This window comes from Alosa alosa, chromosome 4 (assembly GCF_017589495.1).
Source record: "Alosa alosa isolate M-15738 ecotype Scorff River chromosome 4, AALO_Geno_1.1, whole genome shotgun sequence".
NCBI classification, from domain to species: Eukaryota; Metazoa; Chordata; class Actinopteri; order Clupeiformes; family Clupeidae; genus Alosa; species Alosa alosa.
The window spans coordinates 26350745-26367711 of NC_063192.1; the positions used below are offsets into that span (position 1 = coordinate 26350745).

Below are 16967 nucleotides of genomic sequence, written 5' to 3' on the forward strand. Positions count from 1 at the left end.
AGCAAACTAGTCATTACCTAACTCTTTATTAATATTGTTACTAAAATATCTATTTGGTGCAAGTTAATAGTTTTCTCAACATTAATTAAATATTAGTTGTCTCTATCTATATATAAAATCTGTATGTTAATTGTTTAACAAATAAAAAACAATCTATTAACTAATATTGTATTAATATTTGTTAATACTTAACTAAATGTCTTTTTGGCACTAATTAACACTTATTTCTTACATCATTCAAATGTTAAATGTTTATTTACAAACTATATGTTAATATAAAAGTTAATGACATATTATTATTTAACTAATTGTTAATAAACTGTGCTTCTGCCTATCCCAATATGAACCACTCCTCATAGGACCCTTACAATAAAGTTGGTTAAGCTTAATTAGTAATATATAGCTACTAACATTTAATTAATGATGAAAAAACTATTAACTTGTGCCAAATATTTTTTTTTTAGCCTGACGAGCCAGACCCACATTAAAATGTAGGGTCTGGGCACTCACCGTTCGCAGTGCTCAGTCCGAGGGGCGGGATAATCGGTTGTCTTTCAAATTCTCTCTGCACTAATGGGACAGCTTATGAGTCCCATGCGTTTCCCACCAGCGGAGCTAGTTGGCTAGTTCAAACTTTTGTCAACTTAATAAAAGCTTAACTCGTGTCACACTGTTCGCCAACAGCAACATCTATCTTATTTGTTTTCAAGTAGCAGGGAATTCAAGGCAAACCGCTGCAACTCTGCCATCAATCATTATGTTAAGCCCGCCTAACGACTCTATACACGATTTGATTGGCCTGATAGAAGTTTAATTTTTCGAGCTCACAAGCCAACGGAGAGTTGCTAGACTAGCCCTGGCTGCCGCTAGGGTGCGTCTAGATTTCTAGGCTAAGATATTTTGGTAACAATTAACAAATATTAACAAAGGGTTAGGTAATGACTATGTAACTCTGTTTACCGGACAGGCTCTTGGTTAGCACTATCGAGTAAATTCTGAAATATCTCTCACTAGATTCATTCAGGGTTATCTTAAGGTTCGTACAGGAGGACTGCAGTAATGCTCAATTACTGTATGTAATAATAATTACTGTAAGTATTGCACCCAAACCCACAATAACAACAGCAGACCAATCAGATTATGTATCAAAAGATAAGCTTGTATTAACAGCAGGTGTCATCACATTAAATCGGAATATATCTGACCTTGTAAATGTCTTTTATATGTAAATAAAAGAAAAATTAATATGTATTCTGTATATTAAGTGTAGTGGATCTAATTTCCAAAAATGTGTGGTGTATAATATGAAATATCAAGGCAGATCTTAAAATACCACTAGTGAAACATGTGGTGTATAATATGAAATATCAAGGCAGATCTAGAAGTACCACTAGTGAAACGTGTGGTGAGTAATAGGCTTTGCTAACAAATGCTTACATAACCTCAAGCCCTTGTTGCGGGCACCCAAAAATACCAACAATTTCCTGCAAGTTCTTCAGTTATTCCTCTTCGTTGCTGTGGCCATTTATGATCGGATCAGCAACATATATACCAAGCAATATCAGAAATACTTCAGAATGTCCTTAATATGTTGTAATTATTTGTTGTGATTATATTAATTTATATACAGACGTTTAAGGAACACAACAAACTGGCAGCCTTAACCCTTAACCCCCTACAAGCACGCCATATGGCAACAATGGCAAGGAAAAACTCCCATATTCCCAGAAGAAACCTTAAGCAGAACCCAACTTAATAGGGGGAGTCCATCTGCTTCTGGCTGGCTGCAGCTCTAATAGCAGCAGTTGAATGTAGAATAATCTGAAAAAGTAGTCTACAAAAATGAGTTAATATTAATATAATATAAAATATGAGTTAATATTAATATTAATATAAAATACAGTGTGCAAACAGTGGCTATGAGAAGAGGTGTATCTGATGAGTCCCATATAGGATAACTATTCTGCATTGGTTTGGAGTCACTAGGTCACATGGCTTGGGAGGTATTGAAAAAAGGAGACCATTCCTTATAGGAAATATTGTGTTTTCTTTAAAATATTCATATAAAATACAGTGTGCAAATAGTGGATATAAGAACAGGTGTGTTTGATGAGTCCCATATAGGATAACTATTCTGCACTGGTTTCACTAGGTCACATGGCTTGGGAGGTATTGAAAAAAAGAAGACCATTCATATAGAAAATTATGTATTTTCTTTAAATTATTCATATAAAATACAGTGTGTATACAGTGGCTATAAGAATCTGATGAGTCTGATGAGTCCCCTATAGGAGAAATATTCTGCATTGGTTTGGAGTCACTAGGTCACATGATGTCGAAGCTATTGACAAAAAAGACTATGAAGGTAATTTAGAAGGTACTTTATAGACGGTCCCAAAGTAGGTCGGCTGGGAGCAAGTAGACGGGCCATCTGTTTGTATACTGTCTGAAACCAGTGAAAATTGAATATCTGTCGAATATCCCAATATTGAATATCAAACTAACTTTACCTCGGTGCCTTCTGATTATGATGATTTGGTCTTTTGAATTCCTTTGGCCTTGCGATGCGGTTGTACATAAACATATCTCTTCATTAGCCGTTCATGTGTTCTATCACAATGCTGTCTGCCCTCATGGACAGTAGCTCCATGATGTCTTCGTCTTTCCAGGTCGGAGATTTTCTGGACAGCACTATGCCACTCCATCATGACCCTGGCATTTAAGTGCTCCTGCCACATGGACGCATGAAAGAAACGTCAGTGACACGCCCTCACGTGGTGTGAATCTTAACCGCATGTTCTTTGCTTCGTTCAGACATAGCTCATTTACATAATGTCCGGAGGAAAGGAAATACTTGGAGGGGAGCAGTAGAACTAAGCAGTAGTGGCTAAGTTCGGACTTCCATGTGACCGTTTATGATGTTCAGATATACGGCCCGTTTAACATCCGCAGAACCTCCGGTCTTACACATACAGTATGTCTGAAAGCCCCATATGTCTAGTATGTTCTCAGCCCCAGGGAAGGGTCATCCACACACCCATCTCCTGACGTTCTCCGGTGGTCTGGCATCGCTAATGTGCCAGAGCCCCATGAGGCCCAGTGACTGGTCCTTTTACTCCAGTGGCTGATTATCTCCTGGTTCTGCGTGCTGAGTTCAGGCTGTGTGATCAGTAAGTTCCTGGTTCTGTTTGCTGAGTTCAGGCAGAGACTTTCTAATGAGGAGACACAGCACTCAAAGAATCTTCCATAGAAATGCATGGGGTTAGCATTGGCGTGTGTAGTCTCTACACATATCCCGCCCCTACCTGTATGCCTCCTTATTCACTTGAACAGGAAAATAGCTGCCTGATGACTGCCCAAAGTGCGTTGCAAGATGGCCGCTGAATGGGGGCACTTGCCTAAAATTGATTCAAGCCTTGTGGTCTGTTAGTTCCTGGTTCTGCGTGCTCTGCGTGCTGAGTTCAGGCCGTGTGGTCTGTTAGTTCCTGGTTCTGCGTGCTGAGTTCAGGCCGTGTGGTCAGTTAGTTCCTGGTTCTGCGTGCTGAGTTCAGGTCGTGTGGTCAGTAGGGTTGGGTATCGTTTGGGTTTTATCCGATACCGGTGCTAAATCGATACTTTTAAAACGGTTTCGGTGCCGAAACGGTGCCTGAACCGGTACTTTTTTAAAAAAATGTTTTAAATTAAAATGGTCTAAAGCATGAATTGCTTTTTTTATTGATAAGACAAATTTGAACACGAAATTGAACTGTTATATTCAATTTACTATCAATATCTCATTGCTCCTACGAATAATACATTTAAATGTTAAAACAGCTTGCCATGCATGCACACACAATGGTAAGCTCTGCTTTCAAGTTTACCCAGTGTAGGCGGTTTGCCATAAGGTATGTTAAAACGGCTTGCCATAGAACTGCCAGGTCATGGACAATGGCATTTGCAAGCAAGATAATCTAACAGGGACTCTACTTTCCAGTTAATTCAGTGTGTTCCCAAATGCTTCAAGAAATGTCATGTCTGAACTGCTGGTCCTCCCAGCTAAACCTACCATACACCACGACATCAACATCAAATTTGACTCTCTGTCTGTTTCACCTACCAGGACTGCAAGAAATCTGGGAGTTGTTCTCGACAACCAACTAAACTTCTCAGATCATGTTGCCTCAGTCGCCCGGTCATGCCGTTTCGCACTCTACAACATACGGAAAATCAGGACTTACTTGACTCAAGATGCTACCCAACTTCTGGTTCAGGCAATAGTCATCTCAACATTTCGACTACTGCAATACCCTCCTGACAGGTCTCCCAGCCGCGCAGTGAAACCACTTCAGATGATCCAGAACGCGGGCGGCGGCCTGGTCTACAACCAACCCAAAAGGGCACATGTTACCCCGCTGCTCATCCAGCTACACTGGCTACCTATGGCGGCCCGCATCAAATTCAAGGCTCTAACGCTTGCCTACAAAGTAGTCTCCGGTTCTGCTCCCACCTACTTGAATGCCCTCATACAGACATATGCTACCTCCAGACCGCTCGCTCCTCAGATCTAACGACGTTTAGCTCTACCACCGGTGCGCTCAAGCCAATCCAAACTTTTCTCATCTGTTGTTCCTCGTTGGTGGAACACACTGCCAGCTCCTACAAGGGCAGAGACATCCTTCTCCATTTTCAAAAAACTCCTGAAGACCCAGCTCTTTAGAGAACATCTCCTCTCATACCAACACTTACAACAAGTCTTACTGATCCTAGCACTCACCAGCCGTCTTAAACTGACAAGTAACTGTTAAAAACAGCAGTCACTGATGCACTTATTCTTACTGTACTCTAATGTTTTTAAATTGTCCTAAAATTGTTGAGAATTGCTCTAAAACTTAAACTGTTTACCATGTTGTTAGTCGCTTTGGCTAAAAAGCGTCAGCCAAATGTAATGTAATAAATGTAATAATAAATTTCTTAACCCATAACACGCAGTAGTTTTTAACATGTTAGGCTACATGTCTGTGTTGAAGTGTTCCCAGGCCTAGTAGGCATTTTAACAGCAACTATGGCTATGTGCTAACACCAGTTAGCTGAGTTTAATTAGCGATAACGTACGGAGATGGTTTTGTAGCCATCTTTGACAGCTCAGTGACATCAGGTATGTAACCTACATATTTATGTTTTTGCCAGCTAACTTTTAACATGATCTTCATATTCATTGTGATACTATATGGGCCTCATGCACATAAAAGATTAATATCATGCCATTATGTTGTTTATAACACACCGTGAAATAAAGTTTTCACCTTACAACTTTGCTGATAACATTTCAAATAAATGCCAGTTAGCACAGACATTAGCAAGGATATTGTGTAACGTATAGGGTACTGTTGATGTTTTTTCATAGCCTTTTGCTTGTGTGTAGTTAGGCCCACTGATAGATTTTGACAGGAGCTCGCGATATCGCTTTAAAGTAAGCTACTTGGGCTCACGCAAGCTGTCAAACACTGTCCACTCGCCTATGTGGTGCACCCCTCTGGTTTATACATCCAGTGTTTATGTTAGCTAACTGTATCTGGATGTGTTGCTTTTAGAGCAAGACGTTATAGATGGCGCATGACATGCAGTGATGCCTCGTATAAAAAAAAATAATAAAAAAATGTAAGCACCGAAATCAGGCACCGAAATCCACATTGTTATTCGATGCAGTTACTACCGTTTGCGTCTGCACCGGTGCCATATTAGAACCGTGTTTCGGTGCCCAACCCTAGTGGTCAGTTAGTTCCTGGTTCTTCGTGCTGAGTTCAGGCCGTGTGGTCCAGCAGTTCCTGTGTGTGTACCTGCAGCAGCTTTACCGGTGAGCTGGTGACCCAGCTCCGCCAGACTTCCATGATGCCGCAGGGCATCTGTGTCTAGCTGCTATTTTGAAATGTCAGCAGCCCCAGCAGGCCTGACCTGCGCAAGCCCAGGTGGAGTAGAGTGCAGTAGAAATACCCCATTCCTCACTCTCCATACACCCTCATTCACCCTCGCATCCCATTCACCCTCATCCTTCACTCAACCTCGTGTCCCCATTCACCCCCTCACCCCCATTCATTGGGGCAGCTGTGGCCTACTGGTTAAGGCTTCGGGCTTGTAACCGAAGGGTTGATCCCCGACCAGTAGGAGAAAAGTAGTCGGGGGAAGTGGTTGAGCACTGCTCTCCCATGCCCACATCCACACACACATGCACAGTAAACACACAGTAGCCTATATGTCAAACCTGATGGAATATTATAGACCTGCGGATAAGAAAATGTCAAATGTCATGCTAGATGATGAAATTAAAATGGGCATGTAGAAATGTCTCTGGTCATGAACATCTCATATATATATATATATGTATATATTTTTATACATGTATGTATGTGTGTGTGTGTGTGCGCGCTTTGTGAAGCACTGCTGGAGCAGGTAAGCAGGAGGCTGTACGGACAGTGAGGAATTTCTGTGAAACATTCTACTTCTGTGTCGATGATGTAGGATTCCAGGATGTGTGTGTGTGTGTGCGTGTGTGTATGTGCAGGGAAGTGTCTGGTGGCCTCAACAGTGATGTTCCTTGTATGATTGCACCCCCCCAACCCGACACCCACCGACCCACACACACACACACACACACACACACACACCCTTGTCCATGTCCTGTGGTGTTCAGTGTCTCTCTGAATCAGAGACCCCAGGAGATGGAGAAGCATTTACATTTACATCACACACACACATACACACACACCCTGTATCTCTGTCTGTCCGTCTATCTCCATCTCTCTCTCCTTCCCTCCTTAGCTCTGTCCTTATCCATCTCTGCCACACACACGTCACACACACACACACACATTTTGCTCTGTGGGAGTGAGCGTATGCTGGACAGAAAAGAAGACCACCCTCGACACAGCAGCAGCTTTCTCCTCCATTTCTCTCAACCTCTCTTTCCCTTCTCCCACTTTTCCCAGTCTCTTTCTTTCTCTTCTACCACTTCTTTCAATCCCTCTTTTTCTCTCTCCCTCTTTCTTTGTTTCTGTCTGTCTTTCATTAGTTTTGTCTTGTCATTTCTTCATCTCTGTGATTTGATTTGTTGTTAGCTAAATCACGTTTGTGTACATTGCTTCCCTTGTCATATTCTAACATATTTTTATTCTGATTTTACAGCTATGAGCATGTTTCTCAAACAACATTAGTTTGGACATTATATGCTTCTCAAGGCATATGCTCTATCTTTAATTTCTTGACTATTGTTTGACTCTCCCCCAATCTTCTCCTCTCTCTGTGTTCATCTCTCTCTCCCTCCCTCCCTCTCTTCTCTCTGTGTCCATCTCTATTTCCCTCCCTCCCTCTCTCTGTTTCTATCGCTCTCTCTCTTCTCTCTGTTTCCATCTCTCTCTCCCTCTCTCTTCTCTCTGTGTCCATCTCTCTCCCTCTTCTGTCTTTGTCTATGTCTCTCTCCCTTTCTTATCCTCTCACACATTTCCTCCCTCCACCTCTCTCTCCATCCCTCTCCTTTTCTCTCCCTCTCTCTGTGTCTCTTCCTCTCCTGATGAACGGATCTTATCACTTCTCCCCTCTGGCCCTCTGGCTGAACTCCAGTGGAGATGAGGAGGGTTCTAGCGGTTTTAATGAGGTGCCCAACGGGAGCGCAGCACCGGAGGTTCTATGTGAGCAGGTGCAGATCCGTGCAGAGGTGTTCCTGGCCCTGGGGATCGTCAGCCTGCTGGAGAACGTTCTGGTGATCTGGGCGGTGGTGAAGAATCGGAACCTGCATTCGCCCATGTACCTGCTACTGTGCAGCCTGGCGGCGGCGGACATGCTGGTCAGCCTGTCCAACGCGCTGGAGACCGTCGTCATAGCACTGCTCCAGAGCCGCATGCTGTTGCTAGGGGATCACTTCCTGCAGCTCGTCGACAACATCTGTGACTCCATGATCTGCATCTCGCTGGTGGCCTCCATGTGCAGCCTCTCGGCCATCGCCGTGGACCGTTACATCACCATCTTCTACGCCCTCCGCTACCACAGCATTGTCACGGTGAGTCTCACGCTGGAACCGTCCACCTCTCACCATGCACATAACTATTAACGCTACTGGAGTCACATACCTCACCTTTAACACTACTGGAGTCACATACCTCACCTTTATAGCTACGGGAGTCACATACCCACCTTTAAAGCTACTGGAGTCACATACCTTACCTTTAAAGCTAATGGAGTCACATACCCCACCTTTAAAGCTACTGGAATCACATAGCCCACCTTTAAAGCTACTGAAGTCACATATCCCACCTTTAAAGCTGCTGGAGTCACATACTCCACCGTTAAAGCTATGGGAGTCACATACCTGTCCTTTAAAGCTATAGGAGTCACATACCCCAGGTACCACCTTCTTACTAGTCACTTACCTCACCTTCAGTGTTCCTTACATACCTCACCTTTAAGGCTAGTGTTTACAGTAATACCACCTTAACCTGGTATCCAAATGACAAGCCAGTGGAAAAGTGTGTAATGTTGTGTTCAAGTCCCAGATCTTACAGAATTTTACATAGCTCTCATTCTGACACTCTTCACTAGAAGTGGGTTACAGCAGTTAGCCCATAGCTCCTTTTTAGCATATTCCAGGTACCAAGCCTTTAAAACAGGTCTTTTACAGTTACCTCTGGCTGAAAGCTGCCTTTCTTCAGGTACCAAGCCTTTAAAACTGGTGTTGTACAGTTACCTCTGGCTAAATGCTGCTGTTGAGCAGGTGTGTGCCACCTGTAACTCAGGTGTTCCCCTCCAGGTGCGTCGTGCTCTGGCGGCCATCTGTGGCATCTGGCTCGTGTGTGTGGTCAGCGGCGTGGTGTTCATCGTATTCTCGGAGAGCATGACAGTGGTGGTGTGTCTCATCACGCTGTTCTTCGCCATGCTGCTCCTGATGGCCACCCTGTACGTCCACATGTTCCTGCTCGCCCGCATCCACGCGCAGCGCATCGCCGCCCTGCCCCCCGCCCTGGAGACCGGCGGGTACCACCCCGACCCGTCTGCCGATGACCCTGCCGTCGCCGCCCCAAGGCCGTTGCCACGGCGACGCACGGCCATGAAGGGGGCCATCACCATCAGCCTGCTGCTGGGCGTGTTTGTGTGCTGCTGGGCGCCGTTCTTCCTGCACCTGCTGCTGTTGCTCACCTGCCCTCAGCGTCCACCCTGCCGCTGTTACATGGCCCACTTCACCACCTACCTGGTGCTCATCATGTGCAACTCCGCCATCGACCCGCTCATCTATGCCTGCCGCAGCCACGAGATGAGGAAGACCTTCAGAGAGATCCTCTGCTGCTTCACACACAGCTGCCACACTCCCGTCTGACACACACACACATGCATACACACACACACACACACACACACACACACACTCACACACACACACACACTCACACACATGCACGCACATGTACACACACACGCACAGGCACACACAAACTCACACGCACATGTAAACACACACACACACATATACATGCATGTGTGCGCACACACACACACATACACACACACAGCCCATGTCCTGTGTTTTGTAATACACTTTAGCTTAGTCGCTGTGCAGCACAACGTGACACTACTGTGATGCTATTCAAACACCTGTCTGTGGTGTAGCGGGATGTGTTTCTCTCACTGATATACATTGGAGTTTGAGTGTGTGTGTGGTGTGTGTGTGTGAGTGTTAGTGTGTCTGCAACTCTGCGTGTGTGTGTGTGTGTGTCTGCATGTGTGTGTACAGTATGTTTGAGTGTGTGTGTGTGTGTGTGTGTGTGTATGTGTGTGTTTATGCCTCACATGTGTTTACTTTATCACTGTGTGATTACCAAACTTATCAAATAAAAAAATGGATTTCATTTATGGGCACATTTCAAGGTACTTATTACAGTGCATGAAAATGCACTGTTCTGTTATCCGAAGTCTTCTTCTTCTTCTTCTTCTTCCCACCAAATGTCTGCGTCTAATTCAGCCGTTTAACGTAGAAACTTCATTCAAACTTTGTAACATAGGTCTTGAAAAGGACACTTGAGGAATGTATTTTTCACTTTTGTAAACTTTATACTTTTTGAGATATTAACAAAAAACAAGCTTATTTTTCCCCATAGACCCTTTCAACAATAAAAACAAAAACAATGCTTGAACGTTCTATTTGGGCCCCAATCTACTTCCTCTGCATTAAGATAACATTTGGAATGTTAAAAAGGAAGTCTTGTGGGGCCAACTATGATGCTGATAATGGAACTCTCTTGAAAGGGTCCATAGAATTTGCATTGGCACTATTACATCACAATGGGCTAATTAACTTGATTTGCACCTGTATCAACTTCCAGCTGCTCAACTAGGACCCATCAAAGGGCCAGTTAAACTGATTATACCTATATCAACTGCTTTCTGCTCAACTAGGCCAACTCTCTCTGTGTCTCTCCATTCTACAAGGATATAAGGCACATTCCATCCAACTTTCTATCCATTCATCCTCTTCAAACCATTCACCATTTAACTTTTAAACTATATACTCTGTCTCAGGCTTTAAGCATACAATATGGCTCTCTTAAGACTACAGATTCTGTTCAACTATTTCCTCTGCCCACAACTGTTTCAAAATAAATGTCCTCACTACAATAATTCACTATTAAATAATTTAACTATTTAAACTACTCAACTATTTAACTGTTCAGCCATTTCAACTGTCAGTTGTCATCAACTATGACTGCAGCCAACTGTTTCCTCTGCCCACAACTGTTTCCAAATAAAAGTTTGTTTTGTATTTTATTTTAATATACAGTATGTTTTGCATTTTTATGCACTGGTAATTTCCTCGAAATTACATTTTCTAGTTACTGTTTACTTTCTGACTGGTTGAGTTCCATTTCAAAAGGACAGTCCAATAGTCTTGTCATAAACTGTAATTTCACACAGACTTGTGTCGCACACAGATTTGTTTCAGAATATTTCAAACAGACTCCTTTCACACAGACTTGTGTGTATACTGGCCTGAAGCTGAACTGGCCTGCCCCCTACTGGTAATACAAAAACCAGGACCTACAGACTCCTCTGGACAGTTCTCTCTCTCTCTCTCTCTCTCTCTCTCTCTCTCTGTGTGTGTGTGAGAGGGGGCATACTGTACCTCTGATCAGTACTGTATGTGTGTGTGTGTCTGGGTAGGCATACTGTAATTCTTGCTAGCTGAGAATACACTAGATGACTAAAACTAGATGAGAATATGCGAGTGTGTGTGTGTGCAACAGGCGGCATCTAACTGACCCCTGCAGGGTCCTGCCAATACCAGTGTGAACAGATACTCAGACGTGTGTGTGTGTGTGTGTGTACATTTTTCTTCATTTGTATTTGTGTGTCTATGGGTTTGAGGTTTGTGTGTTGAGGTTCATGTTTACCATGTTTCATATAGAAACATATGCACAAACACACACACACACACTCCCTCTCTGTCTCTCTTGACATCTCTCTTTCTCACACACACACACACACACACACTCACACACACATACATGGTCAGACAATGAGAGAGTGAGGAGAGGGGGACAGAGGATGAGAAGAAGAGGTGACAGAGAGATTTGAAGGAGGAGAGGAGGTGACAGAGTGAGATAATCAGACTGAGAACCGGAGGAAATGAGGTAGTGATCGGAGCTCAGTGGTCACGCAGGCGCACAGGTGTGCATGTGTGTGTGTGAGTATCTGTTTGTGTGAGTGTGTGTGTGAGTATCTGTTTGTGTGAGTGTGTGTGTGAGTATCTGTTTTTGTGTGTGTGTGTGTGTGTGTGAGTATCTGTTTGTGTGAGTGTGTGTGTGTGAGTATCTGTTTGTGTGTGTGTGTGTGTGTGTGTTTGTGTGTGTGTGTGTGTGACCCATCACACAGGCGCACAGGTCAGTTTCAGTGTGCATGTGTGTGCGTGAGTATCTGTTTGTGTGTGTGCGTGACCCATCTCACAGGCGCACAAGTCAGTTTCCAGGTAAAAGCAGTCGAGCCAAACACATGTTAGATAATCCATAGAGGCCGACTGTATAGACTGTGTGTGGAGAGAGAGAGAGAGAGAGAGAGAGAGAATGAACAGAGATTTGATATGTAATCCATACTGCAGTGTTCCCCTGTGGTGAGGGTGTGTGGTCAACAGCGCCCCCCTGTGGAGACAGCGCTCTGAGTGCCCCTGGAGATCAGAGATCAGCGATGGACACCGTTAATGAACGTTGACAGAGCGAATGAGAAAGCTAAATAAAACAGACACACATGCACGCACGCGCACACACACACACACACACACACACAGTCCTGGCACACAGAGCAAGAGAGACGGCTAAATGCAACAGACAGATCGAAACAGGATGGAAAATAAACCAGACAGCGAAAGAGATGGCTCAACAAAACAGACAGAGAGTAAACAAAACAGACAGCGGGAACAGAAAGATAAATAGGAACACAGCGAAGCAGAGAATGAAGAGAAGGCTATTTGGGTGGAGATCTAAAGGGCTGATACACACACACACACACACACACACTTATGGCGTGGAGCTATCACAGAGCATCTGGGAGGTTAAAGGACGTCAAATAGAATATCGATCAATTTTAGATGTACATTTCTTACTTTCTGATTCCATCAAGACCTTTTAATCACACACTGTGACACACACACACACTCACACTCCCACACACATAAGGGAACCTATATTTCCCTCATTCCGGCTCTGAGTGTTAGCCACAGTGAGACTGCAAACAGAAGGGCCCCCACCTCCACATCACCAGTCACCCGCTACACAAATGTGTTAAGTTCATTCACTTATGCAAGACGCCCACCACTTTTTCCATAGTTGTGTGTTCTATTTCTGTTTGTGATGTGAGGCTGTGTTTTAAGGCACATATAATGTCTAAAACAGACAGGGCTTTCTTAGTACATCTGGACCTCAGTTTAGAGACAGTTACCTCCCTTTTCTCAATCATCATCAGTTTTATTATATTTTTCAATTAAAAAAAAACCATTCGTAACACAGATATAATGTTTACCGTGTCTGTGAACTGCATCATACACTCTTAAAATGAATAGGTTGAAAACAACACAATTGCGTCGTTTTAAACACATCTCTGTGTCCAGATAGGGACAACACAGTTTGTGTTGTTTCCTTTTTTTTATTTGTTACACAATGTGTTGAAAATAACACAACTTGCGTTTAAACAACACAACTTGCATTGTTTTTAACACATCTCTGTGTCCAGATAGGGACAACACAGTTTGTGTTGTTTGCTTTTTTTATTTGTTACACAATGTGTTGAAAATAACACAACTTAGCACTCACGCCCAACTTAGCACTCACGCCCATAATCATGAAGTGCTTCTAACGGCTAGTCATGTCACACATCAAAGCCACCCTACCCCCCACCCTGGACCCCTTCCAGTTTGCATACCGAGCCAAACGATCCACGGAGGATGCAATCTGCTCTGCCCTCCATCCAGCCCTCACCCACTTAGACAATAAAGACTCATATGTGAGAATGCTGTTCATAGACTTCAGTTCAGCATTCAATACCATAATACCACAACAACTCATCAGCAAACTGGACAAGCTAGGATTCAGTACCTCCCTCTGCAACTGGCTGCTGGATTTCCTGTTGCAGAGACCACAAGCAGTACGTGTCGGGGACAACACCTCAAGCACTCTGACCCTGAGCACGGGGGCCCCTCAAGGGTGTGTGCTCAGCCCCCTGCTCTTCACACTGCTAACACATGACTGTACAACCACTCACAGCTCCAACCATCTGGTGAAGTTTTATGGACGACACAACACTGGTGGGCCTCATCACTAAGGGCGATGAGGCTCACTACAGAGAAGAAGTAGACCTGCTGGCTAAATGGTGCAAAGACAACAACCTCCTGCTAAATGTCAGCAAGACCAAGGAGATTGTTGTCAACTTTCAGAGAGGCCACAAACAACTGCCACCACTGTCCATCGACGGAGATGCTGTGGAGAGAGTGAGCAGCACAAAATTTCTGGGGGTGCACATCAGCGACGACCTCTCCTGGACCACCAACACAGCATCACTGGCGAAGAAAGCCCAGCAGCGCCTCTACTTCTTGCGCAAATTGAAGAAGGCAAGTGCCACGCCTCCTGTCATGACTACATTCTACAGAGGGGCCATTGAGAGCATCGTCTCCAGCAGCATCACAGTGTGGGGCGGAAGCTGCACAGATCAGAACAGGAAGACCCTCCAGCGCACTGTTAACACCGCTAAGAGGATCATTGGAGCACCACTCCCCTCCCTGCAGGACATTTACACCACCCGCCTCACCCCATAAAGCACTAATGATTGTCAAGGATACAACCCACCCTGCACACGAACTGTTCAGCCTCCTGCCCTCTGGAAAGCGGTACAGGAGCCTCCGCTCCCGCACCACCAGACTGGCAAGTAGCTTCATCCACCAAGCAATCAGGGTGCTGAACACTCTACCCACTCTCCCATCACTGACAGCCCCCCCCACTCACCAGCCAACCAGGAACCTAGGAAACTAGGATCCTGTCTACCCCCCCCCCCCCCCCCAACACCGCCATGTGGAACTGCACTGTGACTGGCAAGAGCCAAACGTGTTGCTGCTTCACATCAAGCCTGATATACTTGAAATTACTGCATACTGCATATCAATGTAAATATACAGGTCACACAAGCACAAGTTTAAACTTCATGTAACTGTTAAGACTATATAAATATACAACACAACTACCTCTATTTTTTTTTTTTTTTTATATATATGTCCTATATTTCTATTTTGATACATACATGTTCTATATTTCAGTCTTGCACTTTAATTTAATGTTTATTGTCTATGGCTATGTCTATAGTATGTCTATGTCTGTATTTAAAGCATGTCTATGTCTGCATGGGAAAGTAAGAAACGAAATTTCAATTCTTTGTATGACCAGTGCATGTAAAGAAATTGACAATAAAAGCCGACTTGACTTGACTTGAACTTGCCTTTAAACAACACAACTGCATTGTTTTTTAACACATCTATATGTCCAGATAGGGACAATACATTCATTTTAAGACTGTACAGATAAAATCACTCCCCACTCACTTCCTGCTTGTCTCTAAACATGCTGATCTTTTATGAGTTCACACGGTCCAAATTTGCCAAGAGAAATGAAGCAAAAGCTTGTTTAGTAAGGTCTCTAGCCATGACCATGAAGTGCTTTATTTCACTTATTTGATAGCCGGCAGCCAGAAAAACGAATACCCTGTATCTGCTGAATTACTGAAGCTCAGCAAAAACTCCAGGGCGAAGTTGGTCGGCATAAAACCAAATGTGTTAACAAGGTCCAGCCACATGACATGATTAGATTAGATTAGATTAGATTAGATTAGGTCCTTTATTAATCCTTTAACAGGAAATTACAGAGCAGGTCACCTTTCTTTCTTTTTACCTTCTGGATCAACATCAACAATGGTTTACTGGACACAAAATAAGACTTCTGCAATGGCTATCTCAGTCCCCTGATCTAACCTCCATAGTGAGCGGACGATGAACAAGAGAGGGCTGAGTAATCATTTATTACAAAATGCAGGAACATTTATTGCATATTGAGTTCAGGCAGTTTATTACGAAATGCTGCAAATTATTTCAAAATGTGGCAAATTATTACAAAATGCGGAAATTATATATACTGTACATACAGTATATGTTATATTTATATATAGCTTTATTTACAGACTCAAGGTTCAGATAAAAAGCACTGGCAAGGAGACTTTGTGCACATCCCAGGTGCTGAACAAAAAAGTCAAGTGATTGTGAAAAAAGTTTGCACACTCCTTGGTATTCTTTTTTGATATCCTTTTTTTGAGTTTATTTTCGCATTTGGCAGATAACGTTTTGAATGTTTCGATCAGATAAAATGCACACACAACATATTACATAAGGCATACATACAAACACACATATAAATACATACAGACATACAAAGGACTATCACAAATTACATAAAGGGAACATACAAAACACAAAAACATACATACATACTGTACATACAAACTGCACATACAGACATACAAATGGCTATCCACAGTAATTAAAACAGGTACAAATGTGTGTTTCAGGATTAGGAGGTATATCTGGTATCAGTAAGTGCAGGGGTGGTTAAGGCTGTTAAAATTTTATTCTTTGACTCTGTTAATCGGCACATGAATCTGAACATGAATGTTTTAACTTCTTCAGTACACATATGAAATTTGTGTGCCAGCGTATTTGCTTGTCCATATCATTTACAGCACTGGCGCTGTATGTCATCATAGTCACAACAAATCATCCTTGATGATGTGACCCAGGAATTTTGTTCTAGTTACTATGTTTAGCTCTTGCCCTTTCAAGTAAAAAGAGGGAAAATGTAGCTTGCTGTCCTCCTTAGTTCTGGCAATAATTATAACACTCTTTTATGCATTGAATTTGATGTTATATTGTACTCCATAGTTATATTGTATGTTATATTGTGCTCCATGAACAGACTCTAAGCAGTTGCTGTAGACCAGCACTATATAGGGACATAATCACAACAATTAAATCATCTGCATACATGCTGCATTTTATAATGAAAATGTATTACATTTTGCCAAGTTATTACATTATTTAGTATAACTGAGTACCTTGGGAAATTAAGTTGCTCCTGGAGGTGGTGTTGATGGGAGGCCAGTGGGTGGCGCTCTTTCCTCCAATCCCAATGCCCCAGTGCATCGCAGGGTCACTGTGCTGTAGGAAATGCAGTCCGTGGGATGAGACCTTAAACTTAGGTGCTGACTCACTGCGGTCATTAAAGATCCCATGGCACTCATCGCAAAGAGTAGGGGGTTCCCCGGTGTCCTGGGTAAATTCCCTACCTGGCTCATTGAATCTGATCCTCTAATCATCCCCAGTGTAATTGGCTCATTCATTCATTCCCTTGCTCTCCACTTCAACCAAG

The 16967-nt window shown here is 43.3% G+C and overlaps 1 protein-coding gene across 1 annotated transcript; it reads left to right on the plus strand.

The window, feature by feature from the left end:
* Positions 1-2722: 2722 nt before the first annotated feature.
* mc3r (melanocortin 3 receptor) lies at positions 2723-9349 on the plus strand (the record flags this gene model as incomplete). Its single annotated transcript, XM_048241192.1, has 3 exons — positions 2723-2777; positions 7527-8029; positions 8777-9349. Coding segments are annotated over 3 exons (1122 nt in total), but the record flags the coding sequence as incomplete, so codon positions are not given.
* Positions 9350-16967: the final 7618 nt, after the last annotated feature.